The 19,954-nt window shown below is 37.6% G+C and overlaps 1 protein-coding gene across 3 annotated transcripts in view; it reads left to right on the top strand.

The window, feature by feature from the left end:
• The window catches only part of LOC145978693 (arylsulfatase H-like), a 45,697-nt gene extending 33,369 nt beyond the window's left edge, over window positions 1-12,328 (top strand). For all 3 annotated transcript variants that reach the window (XM_083111484.1, XM_083111483.1, XM_083111485.1), the window contains 2 exons: window positions 3,808-3,985; window positions 11,867-12,328. In XM_083111484.1, the coding sequence (XP_082967610.1) occupies window positions 3,808-3,985; window positions 11,867-12,047 (359 nt within the window). In that variant the 3' untranslated portion in view covers window positions 12,048-12,328. The remainder of the gene's footprint in view (window positions 1-3,807; window positions 3,986-11,866) is intronic.
• Window positions 12,329-19,954: the final 7,626 nt, after the last annotated feature.

Here is a 19,954-nt window from a genome sequence, read left to right as displayed (position 1 = left end):
TTCATCACACGTGATGATGGATTGTAACAATTCATACCTTCTGCTCGAAACCAATTCAGAAGCTGTTCACAGACCGTCCTGCGTGTCCACTTCTGATCGAATTTCAGCTGGCGGGGAACCCACCTTGCACAGATTTTGCGGAAGCGTAAGTGGTCGCGAATGATTGTCTCAACACTCCCGACACTGATATTCACCTCGGCAGCAATATCCCGCACTGTTACTCGCCGGTTCTCAAGAATCATTTGCTCAATACATGCAATATTCACTGGTGTGATTGCAGTTGGGCGAATGTGTCCATGCACTTCATTTGTCACCAGCTCCCGTCCTTCGCGAAACTGCTCACACCATTCGTACACTCTTGTCTGCGACATCGTTTGTTCACCATATTGTGCTTGCAATCGTCTGAAAATCTCAGCTGGTTTCACTTTGTCCTTCACGAGAAATTTGATTACACACCACTGCTCCACAGCCACAGACACATTGCTTGCTGCCATGTTCGCTGCAACTGCTGCGCATGCACGAAATACGTCATGCCGGACGCTAGTTACTCGCGAAGGAATACATTACATCACCCGCACGTTTCATCATGATCCGGCTATTCATCGATTTTTTACGTACGAAAATCCCAGTCAACCTTGAACGACCCTTGTACTTTCAGGTTGAGGATAAATTCTACAAATGGTCCGAGGGCCTTGCGATGGGCAATCCTCTATCAGCTCCTTTAGCCAACATTGTCATGCACCTGCCTGAAAAAGGGATACTTCACACTCCAGAACTGCAATACGTTTGATATGGAACGTACGCAGACGACACAATAGTCATATACAAAAAGGCAGAAGAACTCAACCTTCTAGTGAACAAGCTAAGTAGCATCCATCTCAGGCTCAACTTCACAGTAGAACAAGAGGAACATGGTAAGATCAACTTCCTGGACATCACAATCAGCCGTTCACTTAACAAATTCATAACCACTGTCTACAGAAAACCAAATGCAGGCAACCAGTACATACACGCCTCTCTCTAGCCATCCCCCCCAAACAAAAAGCTAGCGTATGGCTGATCTTTTACCAAAGAGCCTTCTCCTGCTGTTGCAGAGAAGAGGATCTACGAGAAGAGATAGACACCTTCACTGAAATAGCCCTGAAACATGGCTACACAGAAGCACAACTTTCCACTTGGTGCAGTAAAGTGGAAATACAGGCCAGGCACCCTAACCAGCCACAATCAACCTCCAACAACAATATAAATGGTTTGCCTTGCCCTACTATCCCACCACATCCAACCACATATCCAAATCCCTTCTCCCATATGGCATCAAAGTAGCGCACAAACCCAATGCCAAAATAGCTGATAAGCTAAACAAACACAAACGGTACTTCCTCTACCCCCCTTGATAACCCAGGTGTATATGATGCAGAGTGTGAGTGCAAGGCACATTACGTTGGCAGATCCATCAGATCTGTCAATGAAAGAATCCAACAGCACCTAAGGGATGCAAGAAAAGCCCAACCCACTACTGGTCTTGCCAAACACATCAAATACCATAGCCATAAAATTCAAAAGGTACAAATCAAACACACTGCCCACACACTCGTAGACACCAAAATCAAGGAAACACATGCCATAATGCACTTCCCGCACGAGCTAAACATCGATAGCGGACAGGCACACCACACTTGGATTCCCCTACTACAACAGTTAACACCAGGAAATAATAGATGACATGGACACAGACGTACAGTTAACAACAACACATCTACAGCAGACGGAGAACTACAAACAAATGACGCACGCCAAGCAACAGTACAGCAAGTTCCAACGAGGATGGTGGCAGTAGCCACTGAAATTAATCGGACAAAGAAGAAAAAACAGTTTTGCGGATAAAGTGAGTACTTGTTTCTCCGTATTGTATTTCTTGTGTGATGGATTTTGTTTATTTAACCCCATTTTCATACAATGACTGTCATACAGTTGAAGTAGTGAATGAACAAAGCTAAACATAGTTGGATTATTATTATATGTGTTCTTTTTATTAGAAACGTTTGTTCATTATTTCTTAATTTACCTAATGTAATATGTGATACAAAATTACCCAAGTAATCAATGAACTATTCCCTGCCCAGATGAGATAGATGTTATACAAGGTGCATTCAATAAATATTCGAAACAGTAGTATAAAAAAATCTAAAATACGACCATGATTGTTATATGTTTGTTATTTTGGGAAGGCATCTGTAAGCTATACATAGTTGGGACTGGCACGCCTGCCTCGCGCAAGGAATGCTGGGAAGCAGTTACACAAGGTGGCAGCACCCTTACAAGAATGCTCCAAGCTCCAAGCTGGAGCACCGAAGTTTCGTGAGATTTTTGTTGAGTGAAGGTGTGAAACCAATATAAATTCATCACCGCATGACAGTTCAGTATGGTGACAACTGTATGAGTCGATCACAAGTGTATGAGTGGGCTGAGAAGACAAGAATGGAAGGACGACATCCTTTGTCTCCCAGACTGAAGAAGGTGCATGCACAACGGAGTGCTGGAAAGGTCATGTTTACTTTGTTTTGGGACCACAAGGAGCCAATTCTTGAACATTACATGCCCAGAGGTCATAGTGTAAACAGTATCACCTACTCCAACCTGTTGCGCGAAAAAATGAAACCAGCCATTCTGCAGAGACGACATGGTCTGGTGTCCACTAGTGTGCATTTGCTCCATGACAATGCGAGACCAAACCTGCCAATGTCACATTATCTACCATCAAGGACCTAATGTTTGAGTGCTTACCCTACCCTAAATAATTACCCGATCTCGTACCTTCTGATTTTCACACTTTTGGCCCACTGAAAGATGCACTAAGTGGATCGAGGTTCCAGAATGATGACAAAGTCCAGTCAGCGGTGCATGAGTGGTTTTACGCACACGTCCAAAAGAATTTTTTCCCTGTGGAATGAGTGCCCTTATCAAGCGCTGGCGTAGGTGCATTGAACATTGAAACATAGGACTGTAGTTCTTTTGGTGCTTGTAATAAATATTATGGTACAACATATTTCCGGTTATACAAAGGAGAATCAAAAAGTAAGGTGAATATTGAATTTATTTGGTGATATTGATGTGGAGTTTCTACCACAGGGTACAAGAATTACAGCTGAGAGGTACTGCCAAAGTATGGACAGACTTAAAACCACCATACGTGAGTGTGTGTGTGTGTGTGTGTGTAAAACAAATGCAGAGGAGCGCTACGACAGGGTGTGGAGTTCTTGCACAACAATGCGAGACCGCATACAGCTGAACGCTCATGTGCACACATCAGTGGTTTCAAGTGGGAGGTTCTTGAACACCCTCCCTACAGTCCCAATCTTGCTGCAACAGACTACCATCTGATTGGACCCCTGAAACACGTCCGTGGAAAACGTTTTGACACAATTCAAGCAGTGCAGGAGGCTGCCGTTATCTGGCTCAACAGTTTGGAGCAAGATTTTTTTACGACCGAGAAGGACGATTTGTTTTCCCACTGGAATACATGTTTGGGCCACGGTGGTGACTATGTGGAATTGTAGTGTGATACCATGTGCATAACATACTGCAGTTTCATCTTTGTTCTCATTCACGTTTCGGAATAAATTCAATATTCACCTTACTTTTTGATTCTCCTTTGAATATTGAATGAGTCTTGTATATCCACATTCATGACCTCAAATGACCTAAAGAAACATTGGACATATATTTTTTATAAAGGGAGAAAATATTTTCCTTTTTTATCCAAGAGTTCTTGCAAGTAATTTTGTAATTACTATTGCTTGTTTCCAGATGATGCGGTGTACAAGCTAATCTACAAGAAGCCTAACTGGTTCCCAGGCACCCAAAGATGCCATGGAGAATTGTGTACTTGCTATGATGATGATGTCATCATTTTGAGAACACCGGAGTTGTACAATGTACAGGCTGATCCTGAAGAAGTAAATCAGATAGATCCAAAATCTAAAAGGTTAGATATTCTTTATTTTTGGTGCTGCAACATTTTTCATGATACAAGGCAGCAGAGATGCCACTAGAGCATTGGGGAGGCCTTACATTGAACTATGCTTTGAAATTCAGCTCAGTAATTTTATTTCATGTATTTTTTCTATTTTTTTAGTCATACAATATGTCAGCCATATATTGATAATATCAGGATCTCATAATACAAGACAATTTTTTAAACACGTTCAGGCCCATAGCTAGAATTGATCTCCAGGAGGACCACCGGTTATCAGGGGGGATTTGTAAACCAAGTCAATTTTTCAAAGGTGTAACGGTGTTAAATGCAAGTAAATTATTTGTGGGGGGGAGGGGGTCATTAAGTTAATATAAAATATAGAAATATCACACAAAATTTACATTTTTCTATAGTTATCTTCTAATACATCTCTTGAAGTGTTAATTGCTATTAACATCATCCCTTATTACATACTACACACTACTTTTGATGATACAGATATTTATATCATAAAAAAAATATGCACAATATTCAATCGCAGTGCCTACCATAAATTCCACCCCCAGCTGAAGGAATAAAACTTCCCTTCGTTCCCAAAACTTACGAACCTTTTATGCAGATATGGAAGGAATGTGGATGATGACGTCAGAAGTCACAGATTTCTGTATAAACGGGAGACCGCAACAGGGGCAGCAAAGGTATGGAGAAAGAAGCTCCTCTGTGAAAGAACATTCTATAGTCTAGAGAATCTTCTAAATACTTGCCGCTACTTCGACTTCAGATCATAAACATGATGAAGTTTATGTTAAGTGAATTTATCCTTACCAAGTTGTGAGAAAAATTATATCTCCTGTCTACATTTTTACTCTTCACTGCAAACAAATTGTACAAAATAGTTTTACCTAATGTTAAGGGGGAGCTCAGCCTGGCTACAGCCCTGCTGTGCAAGAACTTCTAAACTCTATACAACCTACTAAATACAGGGTGTCTACAAATGATTGAAGCAGTTTTATAATGTTACTGTATGTGTATTATTGAACATATTGTTAAGTAACTTTACAGTTTTGTAGAGAAACTCAGTAAGTTTTGTGACACATTACAAGTGTTTGATATGCCCCCTCTTCGTGATTCTGCAGACGTAAACTTTACAAGCAAGTTCTTCCCAAACACGATGAAGCATGTGCCTATCAATTTGATCAAAAGCACTGATGATACGAGCCCCAGTTCTGCTAGATCACTCAGTAATGGAGGCACAAACACTATTCGCGGTTAAAATTATCTGGTGAGATTTTCAGGAACCATTCCACGTAGGACACCTTACTGCACTTCGCCGTATTGAAGCCGTTCAAAGCATGGGGAACATGCAGAAAAGTAGCGTATACTGTTCAGATTTTTGCTCTAAATCGTTTCGTGGTTCAGAACAAGTGAAAAGCTTACATGTGTTTTCCACCCCGTGAATCAACAAAATGAAATGTTCAAATAAATCAGGGAAAACAGAACTGATCGACATAACTGAAATGTGGCAAGGAAATCACAAACAATGCACGAGTCTGTTCACTCTATTTTCCGAAATAATCTTTCGGAAAGATGATTTTAATGCCATGACAGTAAATTTTAAATTGTGCTTTATGAATATAACATTTCTTTTTTCGAAAACAATGTATTATGCATGAAATTTGGAACAGATGCAAGTCAATTAAGTGCGATGATAAAAATAGTATGAGCATAGGTATGATAATTAATTAATGTCCGAAATTATAAAGGTAAGTCAGAAAAACATAATTGACATGCTAATGTTACTGTTTCATTCAGTCAGTCAATTTTCAGTGAAAGACTGAAGATAGTCTCAATGAACTTCTTGTTATTGTTATTATTATTATCATCCATTGTTGTTATTAAACCAGCCTGCCTCTTTGGGGAAAAAAACCTTAACGGCGTGTTTACATTTATTTCCTGCCCAAGCTTTGCAATACAGGTGAATTGCTTTATTTTCAAATCATTTCTGAGAGCCCGAATTAGGCAGTTACAACCGGTGCAGTGCAGATGAAACAGCACTGCTTTGAAGAACCAGTGCGTATACATTAGTTTTGTCTGCATTTTCCGTGTTATTTTTATTATCATAATTAAATGCTTCACTCTCAGCACAGCTTCACCTTCGTTATAGTTCTTGAAATTCACATCGCATTCACAATATTTAAATATAACGCATAATTTAAATGTTTCTTCCATACCAGCAATGACAACAAGCTGCTATTACGTACTACTACTGAATGTAAACAAACATCTATCCTACATAGAGCGGCCATATTGGAAGCGACACTAGCGCTTAGGTGGTAATTTTAATCGCAAATATCCTTCACATAACCCCACACGAAAAAGTCACCGTGAGGCAATAACAGCAGTTGTTGATCATCATTTCCACAACGACCGAACCATCGGTTTAATACTCTGGTGGTTAAAATTTTGTGGACATCGTGATGGAACTGGGGCGGAGCACCATCCAACTGGTGGATAAAGTTCTCACTGTCTGTCTCCAACTGTGGCATGCACCAATTTTCTAACATGTCAAGATACACGTATTCTGTAATGGTTATTCGCTGAAGAAGAAGCGGCTGTAAACTCTAAATTTTCAGATTGTGCAAAAAGCATTGAGTTCTGAAAAGTCACGAATATGCTCAATGGCACCACGGCGAACAGAAAACTGAGATAACTTGTAATATGTGTCACAAAACTTTTTCTCTATAAAACTGCAAAGTGATACATTCAGTAATACATGTAACATTATGAAACCACTATCAATCATTTGTAGACACCCTGTACTTTCCGCTACTTAGACTTGAGTTCATAATTACAAACAAATTATACAAGTTTATACAAGTTTTACCTAATGACCGGGTGCTAACGACAATGCAAGCTGGGCTGACGATGATGCCATTGGGGGCTGATGATGATGCCAGGGGGGCTGAGCCCCCCCCTGACCCATGCCTGGATATGGGCCTGAACACATTACAGGTAGACAACTGCATTGATTGTGAAACCTTCAGCAAAGAAGTCCACAAGTCTTTTCTGTTCAAAAACTGTTTGAATTTCATACTTGTTGTTGACAATGAAGTCTGCCTCCATTCCATGGACTGCTCTTTCAATTCATGAGCTTTGTGTGACACCTAAGGCTCATCTTCTGTGATGATACGACTTCAAGAAGTTGTCACCTTGCTCACAGCATCATGTCAGAGAGACCCAATGAACTAGTGTTACGTTTTAGCTTGTGACACTAACATGCTGTTTCACTGTGTATTTGGCTGTAAGCATCTTCGGCACCCAGCATGCACTCAATTTCCAAAACTTAAGTTTATTAATCTAATGATGAAATAAGAAAAATTTTCTTCTTTTATCCAGGAAACTCTGGAGAAAATTTAAAAATGTGACAAAAATACAGGGTGGGCCATATTGATGGGACACATTTCAAATGCATATGTGGAGCATGTAGGAAGCAACATTTATTACCAAATATATGGAAAACACTGCCAAAGGACGGGAGTTTTGCACTGTGTTCAGTGTTTGAAGATTACATCCCTGAGATGGACACCACCTTGACGAGAACATTCTTTGGCTCTAACAGTCATGTTCAGCATAGTTTTGCGCAGGGTTTCGGCTGGGATGGCCGCTATCTCCCTTCGGATGTTGTCCTTCAGTTCATTGATGGTAGTGGGCCTTGTGGTGTACAACTTGTCCTTTAGGGGGGGGAGGGGGCACTTGCCCTCCCTGAGATTTCTGGAAAGGCTTTGCATAATTCAAATTTTCAAATTGTAGCGTGAAAACATGGATGTGAAGTGCCGTGAAAGACAGCAGATTAAGTGCCTAAGAAAACATTCTTCATACCCGAAATGAGATGGTTTGGCCTAAGGGACATGTGGCTGCAATGACAACCCTTCGACGACACTTCCCGGAACGACTCATCTCGAGATTCGGTGATGTCCATTGGCCATCCAGATCCCCGGATCTAACTTCACTGGACTACTTCCTGTGGGGTTACCTAAAGGACAAGGTGTACACCACAAGGCCCACTACCATCAATGAACTGAAGAACAACATCCGAAGGGAGATAGCGGCCATCCCAGCCGAAACCCTGCACAAAACTTTGCTGAACATGACTGTTAGAGCCAAAGAATATTCCCGTCAAGGTGGTGTCCATCTCAGGGATGTAATCTTCAAACACTGAACACAGTGCAAAACTCCCGTCCTTTGGCAGTGTTTTCCATATATTTGGTAATAAATGTTGCTTCCTACATGCTCCACATATGCATTTGAAATGTGTCCCATCAATATGGCCCACCCTGTATTTTTGTCACATTTTTAAATTTTCTCCAGAGTTTCCTGGATAAAAGAAGAAAATTTTTCTTATTTCATCATTTTTTCAGCTTTATCCACCACAGAGCTTGTATCACACTGAATCTATTCTTGAAAATCCCCCATCCCATACAATGTTATTCAGTATAATTCAGGCCCGTAGCTAGACGAGGGGCAGTGGGGCAACTGCCCTCCCTATGAAAAATACAGAACACATTTCTACCTTGAATTCTCACTAATCTTTACAATTATATCATGTGTTGCTCTAGCAACATAACAAAGACACTTATTGATTTTGTGATTTATTAGGGTGTATGGGATTCTGTATAATGTCATATCTAAATTCAGACTTCAGGAAATGATTTTGCAAATTTCAGTATCTAGAACATTGTGACATTTTGAGTAGTCTTGTATTAAAGGTATCTAATGTGTTCGGATGTTTTTCTTGGATGTGTTACTATGAACTTGGAACTGCTTAAATGTTTATTTCCCAAGTATACTTTAGGGTAATAATGATTCATGTGGTAGAGAGAGGGAATGGATATTTGATTTTTGTTACTTAGCGTTGCTTTTCTGCCACTTCTAGCTAATCGCAACAATGAGTGATGACGTGAAGTTGATGAAGACACACTCATAAACAGTGCCACAACTACAGGAGCAGGGGGCATTGTCCTGCCCCCCCCCCCCCCCGACATTGGACGGAAGTCCATTCTAGGAGAAGTAAACATTGAAGTTAAAAAACAAGACTAGGAGAATAAGAATAGCAGGACAATTGCATACTCATGATGGAATTAGTTTTTACGTGTTCCTTGCATTTTTCTTCCAGACTGCCAAGGGCACTTTCAAATTTTATACAAATAAAAATACATTTCGTAAAATTTTCTTGCTCGCTTTGCTCGCAATGTCTGCTTTTCTTATAGTCCAAGTTCAGAGCCATAGCTATGGGCCGGTGGAAGTCGGCCCTGGGATCCAAACGATCCATATGAAATAAATATATTAAACACAATGCCATGGTACCCTGTAAAATTATTTGCACCCTATTAAAACAATTTATTTCTATGAAACTTAATATGAAATATTAATGATGACACTAATCCAAGAAGTCATTGATCAATCAAGGGATCCCTATTTGTTTGTCAGGTGTCAAAACATGTATTTCAACTAGCAATATAATACAATTCACACAATATTTTGCAAAATGATTAACTTAACCAGTAGGCAAACATTGTCTGTAGTGATGCAAGAGTCTCCCCTTTGAAGAAAATAGAGTCCGTGGTGGTCTAAGGAACCCATGTTTTAATGTTTTAGCAAGTACAAAAAATGTATTACAAATTTTTACACAATTCATCAAAGTGTTGATAATATGTAACCATTATTATTTAATTAATTCGATTTTTCTTGCATAACACAACACAATGGTGTTGGATTCTCGTTAGATTCCTTTGTGCATAAAAATCTTCCATACTGGACACTAGAGGAAATCATTATGAAGCATGATTTATAAAGGGCTCCCGTAATCAGTTCTGCAGAAAGACCCAAAGCTGTTGGTACATATTAATCGTCTATTAACATTATCAACTTGTAAATATCAAGTAGATACAGTCCATATTAGCCTATTTATGTTAAACTTTATATTCTTTGGCAATCTGGAAAGCTCATTATCGAAATATTGCTATTTGATGTTGCTCGAAGTTATTTTTGTTCGTTGCAGTTTCAAGATGTCATCCCTTTTCTGTCACTATCTCTTTTGGAGGAGGGGGCAAGTGCCTGTATGTACCCTGTTATATCTGCCAATGCGACACAATATATTAAAAATTTGCCCCCTCTACGATTGACTCCCCCCACAAAGAATTCCTGGCTACGGGCCTGGTATAATTTAAAGTTATTTAGCCTGACAAAATATTAACTGATATAGCATTCATTGCCAAAGTGTTAATTTCAAACTGTGTAATTCAACCTTCATGGCATGCAATTTGGTTGAATTGTATGCAGCCTATAAATTTTGTAAATGTACATCTGCAACTTCTTGCTTACTGTATTGTGTAGATTCAGGGAAATCTATGCTGTGGCATGGAACCATGGATATCAGTTACAAAACTGTGGTGGTGTTTTGTGGTTCCAGTCATTGTCCTGAGTCTTCCTGATGTTTTTACTTTTTTATTCCACAATGCCAAATTTTGAACCAATCATAGATTTACTTTTCATCATTCACAAGACACACAGTGCTGCAGTTCTCATCTTTCTGTTGACTGAAACTCTCAAGGCTTGAAGATTGTTTCCATGCTGGTGCAGTAGAAACTCAGTTTATATGTTTCTTGATTTTACATTTGCAATCATACAAGTTCTTTGGTCTCAGTCATGAGCGTCAGGATGGGGGTTGAAGGGGTCGGTGGACCCCCTGGAAATTGGCATTGTTCATTTAAAGGTACAAGAAAGCCGAAAGTGTGTTACTTTTATTGTTAAGAACAGAAATAAAGTTAATTTAGTTAGTATTCGAACATAAATAAATTTCATTTAGTTAGTATTAGAACAAAATAATCAAAGTAAAAATACATTGAGTGAAAAATTCAGGAACACTGTTATAGTCTACCATTTCATCCAAAGAACAAATGGTTTTCAAAATTCTAATAATTACAGTTGTAGATGAGAGGTCATACAACACACTTAATAAAAAAGTAATCATCCTAACATCTAAAGCCTTTTCTTGAACGAGACGTGCAAAGGTTAATATCAAAATGCATTCAGATACTAACTGAATAAAATGCAAAAGAAATAATGGAAAATAGTTGTGCTGGTATTCACACATTTGGTGGATCGAGTGTCCCCATTTATATAATAATAATAATTATTATTATTATTATTTCAAATAAAATTTATTTTGTTATTTTAAAATATTTATTATTGTTAGTAACGTGAAGAGGTTTTCTTGGGCAATCAGCCAGGTGATTTCCGGAAAGGCTTTTGAGAGCTAACGTCACTCTCATCTTCAGGGAATGAAGTGCCCTGGGATGAGAGTGATGTTAGCTCTCGAAAGCTCGGAAGCATTTCCAGAAATCACCTGGCTGATTGCCCAAGAAAACATTTTCAATATTCGCCACCAAGAAAGCTTCAAGAATTATTAGTAATGTTGTAATAATACTGATTATTTATCTACTATTCAACTTCATTTGCCCGACCTCCCCTGCAAAAATTTCTGGTGACGCCCATGGTCTCAGTCCCTTGAAAAATGTACAATCAAATTACGTAAATAATTATAGACAAAACAGAAGTATCAGGTGTACATATCATAGCAGAAGATATATGTTAATGAGTAAGGTTAACCAGAGGGTATAGGGTGCTGTATACCCTGGACTACACCCCTGCCCTTCATCCTGCAACCAATACCCCCTCTATGCTCACAAATGCAACCACCCAAGGTGCAAAATCTGTCCCATTCTCATCACTTCCCCTACCCTCTAGGTTCACACTGCCACAGGCGAACTTAACCCTCCACCCAGTTATTTTCACTGGGTGACATATTGTATTTTAATTTTTTTATTTCAGATATGCCAGCATTGTATCATTGATTGACGATGCCTTGAAGAAGCATATGAGGAGTTCATATTTCCCGCCAAGCCAACTGTGCAATGCTTGGAATGTTCTTCCATCTTTCTGGCTTCAGCCATGCTGTAATTTTCCATTTTGCAAATGCAAGGAACAGCCTTTACGAATTTTGAAGCTTTAGTAACCAAACAATGATTTAAAAAGTTTGACCTTTTTTTCAGTGAAGCACATATATTTGCAGGATATTTGAATAATGGAATGTGAAATGATTGTTGGGTATTTTACCATTGAGCCATTTTAGTGCAGATTTTATTTAGAATTTCTGTAATGTATTTCATAATAATTTGTGCATTTCATTTCTGATATTGAAAGCACATGTGGAATCAAAAAAACTGGCAAAGTAATAATGAAAAACATTTAAAGCCAGTAGTAGTTACTTTCTTCTCCCTCCCCCCCCCCCCCCCCCCCTTTCCACGCTTCTCGGAAGTAGAAAGCTGGTAATGAAGAGTTTGTCAGCCTGGGGATTCATAGGAAGTAGCCAATCTCCATGATGCAGTGATTAGTGTAACTTGCTGCAAAGTTGAGGTCTTAGTTAAAGCAAGGGTGACTCTTCATGTTCATTTTGTCCACTGCACTATTATCAGTCTTGTAAGTAACGTTAGGAGACCCAAAAGTTGTCTAATAAACAAAAAAATTTAAATACGCTACTGCATACTTGATGATGTGATTCAGTAAGCATGGATCGAACGTCTGTTGGTTTAGTGTTTACGTACATGATCTTTGGAAGGAGCATAGATCCACATTCATACCCCCTCCTGTCACAACTGTTACAACTTGTAGACACCAATCACTCTGTAGCCTTCAGAGCTTCAGCAAACTGAGTGTAAACCAAACAGGGATGCAATGCCATTTGCATCTAAGAAGATGTGTGACAATTGAAGCAGGACCTCTAAATAACTAATTTCTCAATAGGAAAAGCATTACAGATACAAGGAACCTTCTTTGTATTTACTTAGACATGTCACCAATGATTGAAGTGGAAAATATTATCTGGGGGGATGTTTGGACAAGACTTGAGGTTAGTTGGGGTGAAGCTCCTATGATTTAACATGGTTACAACTAGACAGCTTGGGGGAGAGGAGGGAAAAGAATCCTTTGCAAAAAATTTCCCCTCACTTCGAGCATACCATGTCTCAATAATACAAGATATGCTCTGTCAAAATATGCTTGCGTTTGGAATTTTGATGCAAAGAGCAGTATAAAAGAGTGTGGTACCATATGGGAAAATCATGTGTTTAATAATTTGGTTTTATCTGAAATTTTTATCCACAAAGACTGGTAATAAATTGATTGCTTGTTATACTACTAGAACCGGTAAGGTGTAGATTCTATGCTGGGTGTTTTTTGTTTTGAAAGAGGTATTTCTTTCAAATATTATAGCATTGCCATGATTATTTAGTGGTTAATACTACTGAGGACAACACATTATTTGCAAATGGCTCAGGGATTGATTATTGTGTGTGATGTTATTGATATTAATGACACTGTGCATACTGTGCTATATAACTGATTTTTGAACAAAGATGCAGTGTTCAGAAATACATAAATGCTTACAGGAACATTCTCTACGTACATGGTAGAATGTAGCGTAGTCAAACACAGAACTTAATTTTGGGTGGAATTTGATATGCATCAATTCTATTGCCATATATTATTCATGCATGGACATTCAATTTAAAAAACTGAAGTAATGAATAATCATTAAGTTATTACAGATAATGTTTAATTTTTTTTTTTTGTTTTGACTTTTTGCAAATGTTTTATAAAAATGGGTTGATAAAGTGATGAAAACACATTTAGAGGTATACTAGTTTCTACTGATGTTCTGTTCATGTGCCATTTTTATTCATAATGGTTCAACAGGGTGGCTACTCACTGGGAATTCCTTAAATTCTGGGAATTCTGCGTGAATTATTGGCTCCGGGAATTATGCGTGAATTCTGCTTGAATTTTTCTCCGTAGACGTGAAAAATTGAAATTTCTACTAATCCAAATCCTATTGAATTTATACATATTGATAAATCCCCTGAGGCGAGATTTTCACAGTTGAATTTTTATTTTTATCCAGAAAGGAAAATACACAGACACTTCATATTGTTACTATATTTGTGTGTACATATCAGTGGCGCAAGGGGCATTGCCCCCCCCCCCTGCAACCTTGAATAGAAATCGATTCAAGGGGGCAAACATTGATGGCCAAGGGCACCTGCAGAGGCCATTTTCCCCCTCGATTTCTAATAAATATATATAAATATATAAATAAATATACATTTCATAAAATACACAGAGTATTCTGCGCCTCTACACCTTCGTAATGCCGATATTTCTTTCTTCTCCATTGATAATGCGGCAAATGTCGTGAAATATCAAACTATTTATTTTCGTGTGGTAAGTGTTTACTGTCTCCTTCATCATTTGTGTTTTGTCCGCCCTTCTGGCACCTTTTCTCATCCTATTCCTGAATATATATACACACTATGTATTAAAGAAACTTTGAAGAATACGTACACAAGTTAGTGTTGGCATGTATTTTCTTATTTTACATCACTTCATTTTGAGTATGTGTAAAACATATGTTGTACATGAAAGTTATACATGTTATCTGTACAAAAAGAATAATATTCGGAATGCATTTATCATGCATTTTCTGCCATTCAAAAATACAGTTTGTGTACTTGTTTTTCATTATTAATGAATGTGAAATTGAACGTTTTTTTTTTTTAAAAAAAATGTTTAAAATCGTTTGTCCTAACACAAATGCTTTAATACTGACTTCTACCCCCTTTTTGTGTAATTTACGAAAATGATAACGTCTTTGACACTACTACTACTACTAATAATAATGATAATAATAATAATAGTCATAATAATGTCATTATTATTATTGTTATTATTGGTACGTTTATCCTGGTACCTGCTCCCAGACAAAAGTTCGTGGTTCCGCCTCTGGTGCATGTTTGTGGGTGTTGAGAGGCTGTAATACACAAGGATGAAATAGAGAAAACATCTGCTTGTGGCCTTGAATTTTTTGAAAATTTGCCTTGAAAACCGGGAAATATACTTGAATTTTATCATTGTCCTACAGTAGCCACCCTGTTCAGATATGCAGGAGACATTGGAGCAACATAAGGTGGACAGTAAACTGCAAATGGGTTCATTTCTGATGCCAAGATCAAAATTAAATAACTTAAACAGAAAATACTTCTTCACAGCAGCATAGAACCTGAATAAAATTGAACTAAATATTTGTTTCAGGAATTGTTATTTTATTTATGTATTAGTATGAGCCAATGGTATAAGTATTGTTATCACAAAGTATCTGTTCTGATACTTTTCTGGAATCAGGATATCTTGCTGGGTCTGCAAAATGCTCAATGTGATATATTTAGTTTGGAACTTTCCCCACAAATCATTGCATAAAATAATGAATGCCTGCCTTCACATTTTCGGCAAACGTTTTGGAGTGTGTTGTAAACACTCACAATAAGCATTATGCTTAAAGGCTTTGCAACTTTCTAATTCAAGCTACAATTCCCAGTTATATAATAAATGTAGTCGTTTTTCATTTCCCTAACCCTTTAACACTGACGAAAAGTAACCAAAGGCAATTTTTTACCATGAAAACACATTGTAGGTAACCTGATAAAATAAAAGGTAGGTGGATTTCTCACTTTTCACATGAAAATGATCAGTGGTATGTTCTGGAAGGTTAAAATTCTGTATGGTTTATTTTTATGTAATAACGTGATTGTCAACAACAAATTAATTGTTTGAAATCTAGTTCAAGCTCAGATAATCTAATCGGTATGAGGCATACAGTTTTAGGTGTGACTCAAACTTCTCCACTGGAAATCAAGCTCAGGACAAAGTGATACATACAACTCACCTCACTGTTTTTTATTTCTTTCTTTTTCTAGGGAGAGAGTCTAAGTCAATATGTTGAAACTGTACACAAGTATATCTGTAGGCTATTTCAAATGCATACACAGATACAATTAGAAAACAATTTTGTGCTAACCTTTTTTGAGGCTAAACGTTTATGAAATTACTTGTAAATCTAGCCACAAGAACATACGAGCAATCACTCAATGTTAAAAATTATCACTATCAAATGTGTAACATAGGATGTATGATGCTAACAGAAAAAACTTGCCTTTCAAATATGGCTCATGTTTAGACATCGAAACTGTATGAAGTGATAATCACTTATAATTAATATATATCCCATTTTCACCAAAGCCTTCAAAGGTATTTAAACTTAGTGTTTATAGACAGCATTTGTTTTGCTGGATCCTTGTCATAGCTTGCCAAACCTTGTGTTGTTTGAGCTAGATTTCTGATACTGATCTGTGCTGCTGACATCAAATTATATGTGTTCCATTCTCATTACTTTTGCATAAACATTATGTAGCAAAATTGTACTTGAGATTGAATGGCAGCTAAATATTCCAATTATCTGTTACGTGAACATGTGAATATTTTTAAGCAGAAGTATGATATAGATTAACATTTATAAATAGTCTGAACAACTTTAAATATTGGTATCAAAATCAGTAGCAGTATCGATGTTGGTATTGGCATCGGCTCAACCCTAGGTATTTTATAAATTCAATATTTCTGTGTATAATTTCCCATAAATTGTGACATTATGTTCCCTGATAATATTTCCATACAGTTTAATATTTTTCTCATTTGTATGACTATGCTGCAGTTCCATCAGCTCTCCCTTTACACACAGCCTTGTACAGTAAGTAGATTGATTTTGGGAAGAGGGAAAATTGATAACTACAACATTTGTACTGGAAATTTTAAAAATAAGGCACATAAATATACACTAAATATTCTGTGGAAGAATTTGATGTCCAAAGTCTGGCCTGTCACTTTTATGTGACTTTGTTGACCAGAGCTTTCTACACTGTGAGCCAAAAGTCACAATCGGATACTATTTGTAGTGCACGAAGATATTAATCGCAAGCAAAATTGAGATATAAAGTTCTCGTAGAATGAGAAGAGTGTTTATCCTCTTCACATACATTGGGTGGTAATAATTTGCCTCTCGTCGTCACCTTGTAATCAAGGGGTCCCAGATTGGATACCTGGTAAAGCCACATAGTGGTTCGGATCCCACTTTAAACTGTAGGTCCAGTCCCGATTAGCCTATATGGCATAAAGTGGACTTAAAACAACAAATCAATAATTTGCCTCTTTTCTGATAGAGCTTAGTCAATCCCAATGTTGTAGCTAGCAGTCAGTTTTTTTTCAATGGCCATGTTTTGAGGTATTACAGATATTCTTGTCATATTTCACACTGCAGTGTATCTTGTTCAGTTCAGTTTCTGCATTGATTACCTCATTTTCTTTCACAATAATAATAATATATCCATATCTGATCATGACTCTTGGCCCAGCATGTACTTATTTTGAAATGCTTACTGTGATCCTGGGTCAGTACCAAAATTCTGAAAGCCCACTGAAGATTGAAATTTGGGCCTTTACATCCCACCAATAGAAATTGAAGTAAATATTGGACTTCAAAGGGAACTTAATTTAAATTTTACATACATTACTAATTTAAACTCTCGTCATACTAGACTGGTTTCATTTGATGATTGTGAAGTGCATCATTAATTTTACTGAAAGGTTTAATCCCACATTTGTTTAGGAGAATTTAATAATGTTAAGAAAATTATGAAACCGTTTATTTTCATTTAGTTGTAAGCACCATAATTTTTGTGATTAATATCATAATCTTTACCAAAGATTTTAATATTTGTTGCTGCTTTAATTTTTTATATAACGTAGATCATCGAAAAGGTCAACAGGGCTACAAATCATTAAATGCACATCATGTTAATTTATTAGAAGGTATCCCAATGAGTCTGTGATTTTTCAATTTGTATTGTTTATGTTTATAAATTATTCTCTTTATGATATTATGTTCTGTTGATTGTTACTGTTTATTATTGTTATATACAGTTTGCTTATATACTTTTTGTTATGTACTTGGTTGTGATTAAAGGATTAATTAATATATGCCTTCTGTATTACATATCTAGGGTATTCGGGAGAAAGCCACATAAGTCACAAACTGCAATTTTCTGGCAGCTTTCATCTGTCACACTGAATCAATTAAAATATATGTTGTCAGTTAAATTTTATAATAGGCATGTATAAAAAATTCTAAATGGTAATGATCCAACATGTATATCATGTGTGTAATATCTGCTATTCAAAGAATAAACATAAAAAAATCTGTCTACTGCAAAATTGCATTTTTTGGCTTAAATGCTTTTTCCTGAAGAGCCTAGATATATATAAAACAGGGTTTTCAGTATTATTATCCTATCTCCAGATTTATATGGAATTCATATTTACTTGACATTGCAAGCAATTTTCTTTTGTACAGAGATTGAACTAATCTCCCCATTCTCCTGGACAAAGATTTACGAAAATTTACCTTTGTAACAGACTAATGGTTTCAAATACTTGCACAAACTGTCAATGCCACCTCCCCAAAATGCACATGTGTTAGTCTCGTTATCAGTCTTCCCAATTCCCTGCATTTCAAACACAAACATGGTGTAAGAACATGTAACTATACTTTTTCCGTGCTTAGAAGGGACTGCACTGTAAACACAAGGGCAAAGGTATTACTCCGCCAGGCTTCAGCGATTGGATGATCGTAAAGCTTCTGCTGCTTCCACCACGTGTGAGAGATAGTTGGCGCGAAAGCAATGTTACAAGCTACGAGAAATTAAATAAAAGGAAAACTATAACTATTCACAAGATAAGCTGAACTTCTGTACTTAAGAATTTAATTTGAAGTTATAAAAGTGTTTTACTTGCCTAAGCAGAGTCAGATAAAAAGTCGATTCCTTCAATAGATTCCTCCCCTTCACTGCTGGTGCCACCGCTACTGCTATCAGCCGGATTGATAACAAGTCGGTCAACAACCGTGTCACACATGTAATCTGATTCCCAGAAGCATTCCTCTTCTTTCTCCACATGGCGTATAAACAATTTTCACATTTCAGCATTTACCAGCCTAATACCATCATGAAGCAAAGTTCTGACGTCACTCAATTGAATGTTTTATTGTTCCGAGCAACATGACCCTTTACCTGGCTCCAAACGTACTCTATAGGATTCAGGACACAATGATTAGGGGGGGGAGTCTTAACACCTTGTGGCCTTCCTGCTCAGCCATTGAATCCACAACAAACTTATCATAAACGTGGTGAATGTTAGCCTCTTTTATCTCGTTTATGAGTTCATCTTTCACCATGTTTGGCCGGCGTTCGATACCTTTTTCATCCATCCATTCAATAATATCATGTTTAAGCCACTGCTTGTTAGGAATACCTGTTTTTTTTATATTTTACGGCAGAATCTACCCACGCCTTAGAAACAGTATGACCTTCATTCACCCACGTTTCATCAAGGAAATACAACTTTCGCCCCTCCTGCCTGTATTCGCGTATTTGCCTCAGGTAGTTCCAGCGCCACAACAATATGTCTTCTCGGTCAACAATAATATTTTTTTCTGTTGCGTTGGACAAACTCGAAGCCGATTTCTTTCAGAAGTGTGTGGAAACTTGTTTTCTTAAGGTTCGGCAGATCCGGATCACTATTCACACTCACCAACACTTTATTTATTGTTGGTGCTTCCTTCCTCTCAAGAAAGTGATGAACCTTACGACGGATGGCACTTCTCACAAACTAATCGAACTGAACTTGTAACACAGGCTTTTGACGTTGATGCTTTTTCCCTGGTGTTGCTAAAATGCCCTTATTTAGAACCTCACTGCGTGCAGATTTTACACTCTTAACAGACACACCAGTAAACTCAGATGTCAATTTCATCACGTCCTGGATAATAGCCATAGTTGGATATTTCTCGCAAAACTTTGCGAACACATTCAATACAATTTGTTTCGCACCTCTTTTCAACGGTTTCCCTGCTGCAGTGTTTAATGTAGCCAACGTGCACATCCATCTCGCACAAACTGAAATTCCCTCCCACCTGCC

The sequence above is a fragment of the Lepisma saccharinum genome, chromosome 25, assembly GCF_977018435.1.
Source record: "Lepisma saccharinum chromosome 25, izLepSacc3.1, whole genome shotgun sequence".
NCBI lineage: Eukaryota > Metazoa > Arthropoda > Insecta > Zygentoma > Lepismatidae > Lepisma > Lepisma saccharinum.
This window is presented reverse-complemented; position numbering and strand designations above follow the sequence as displayed.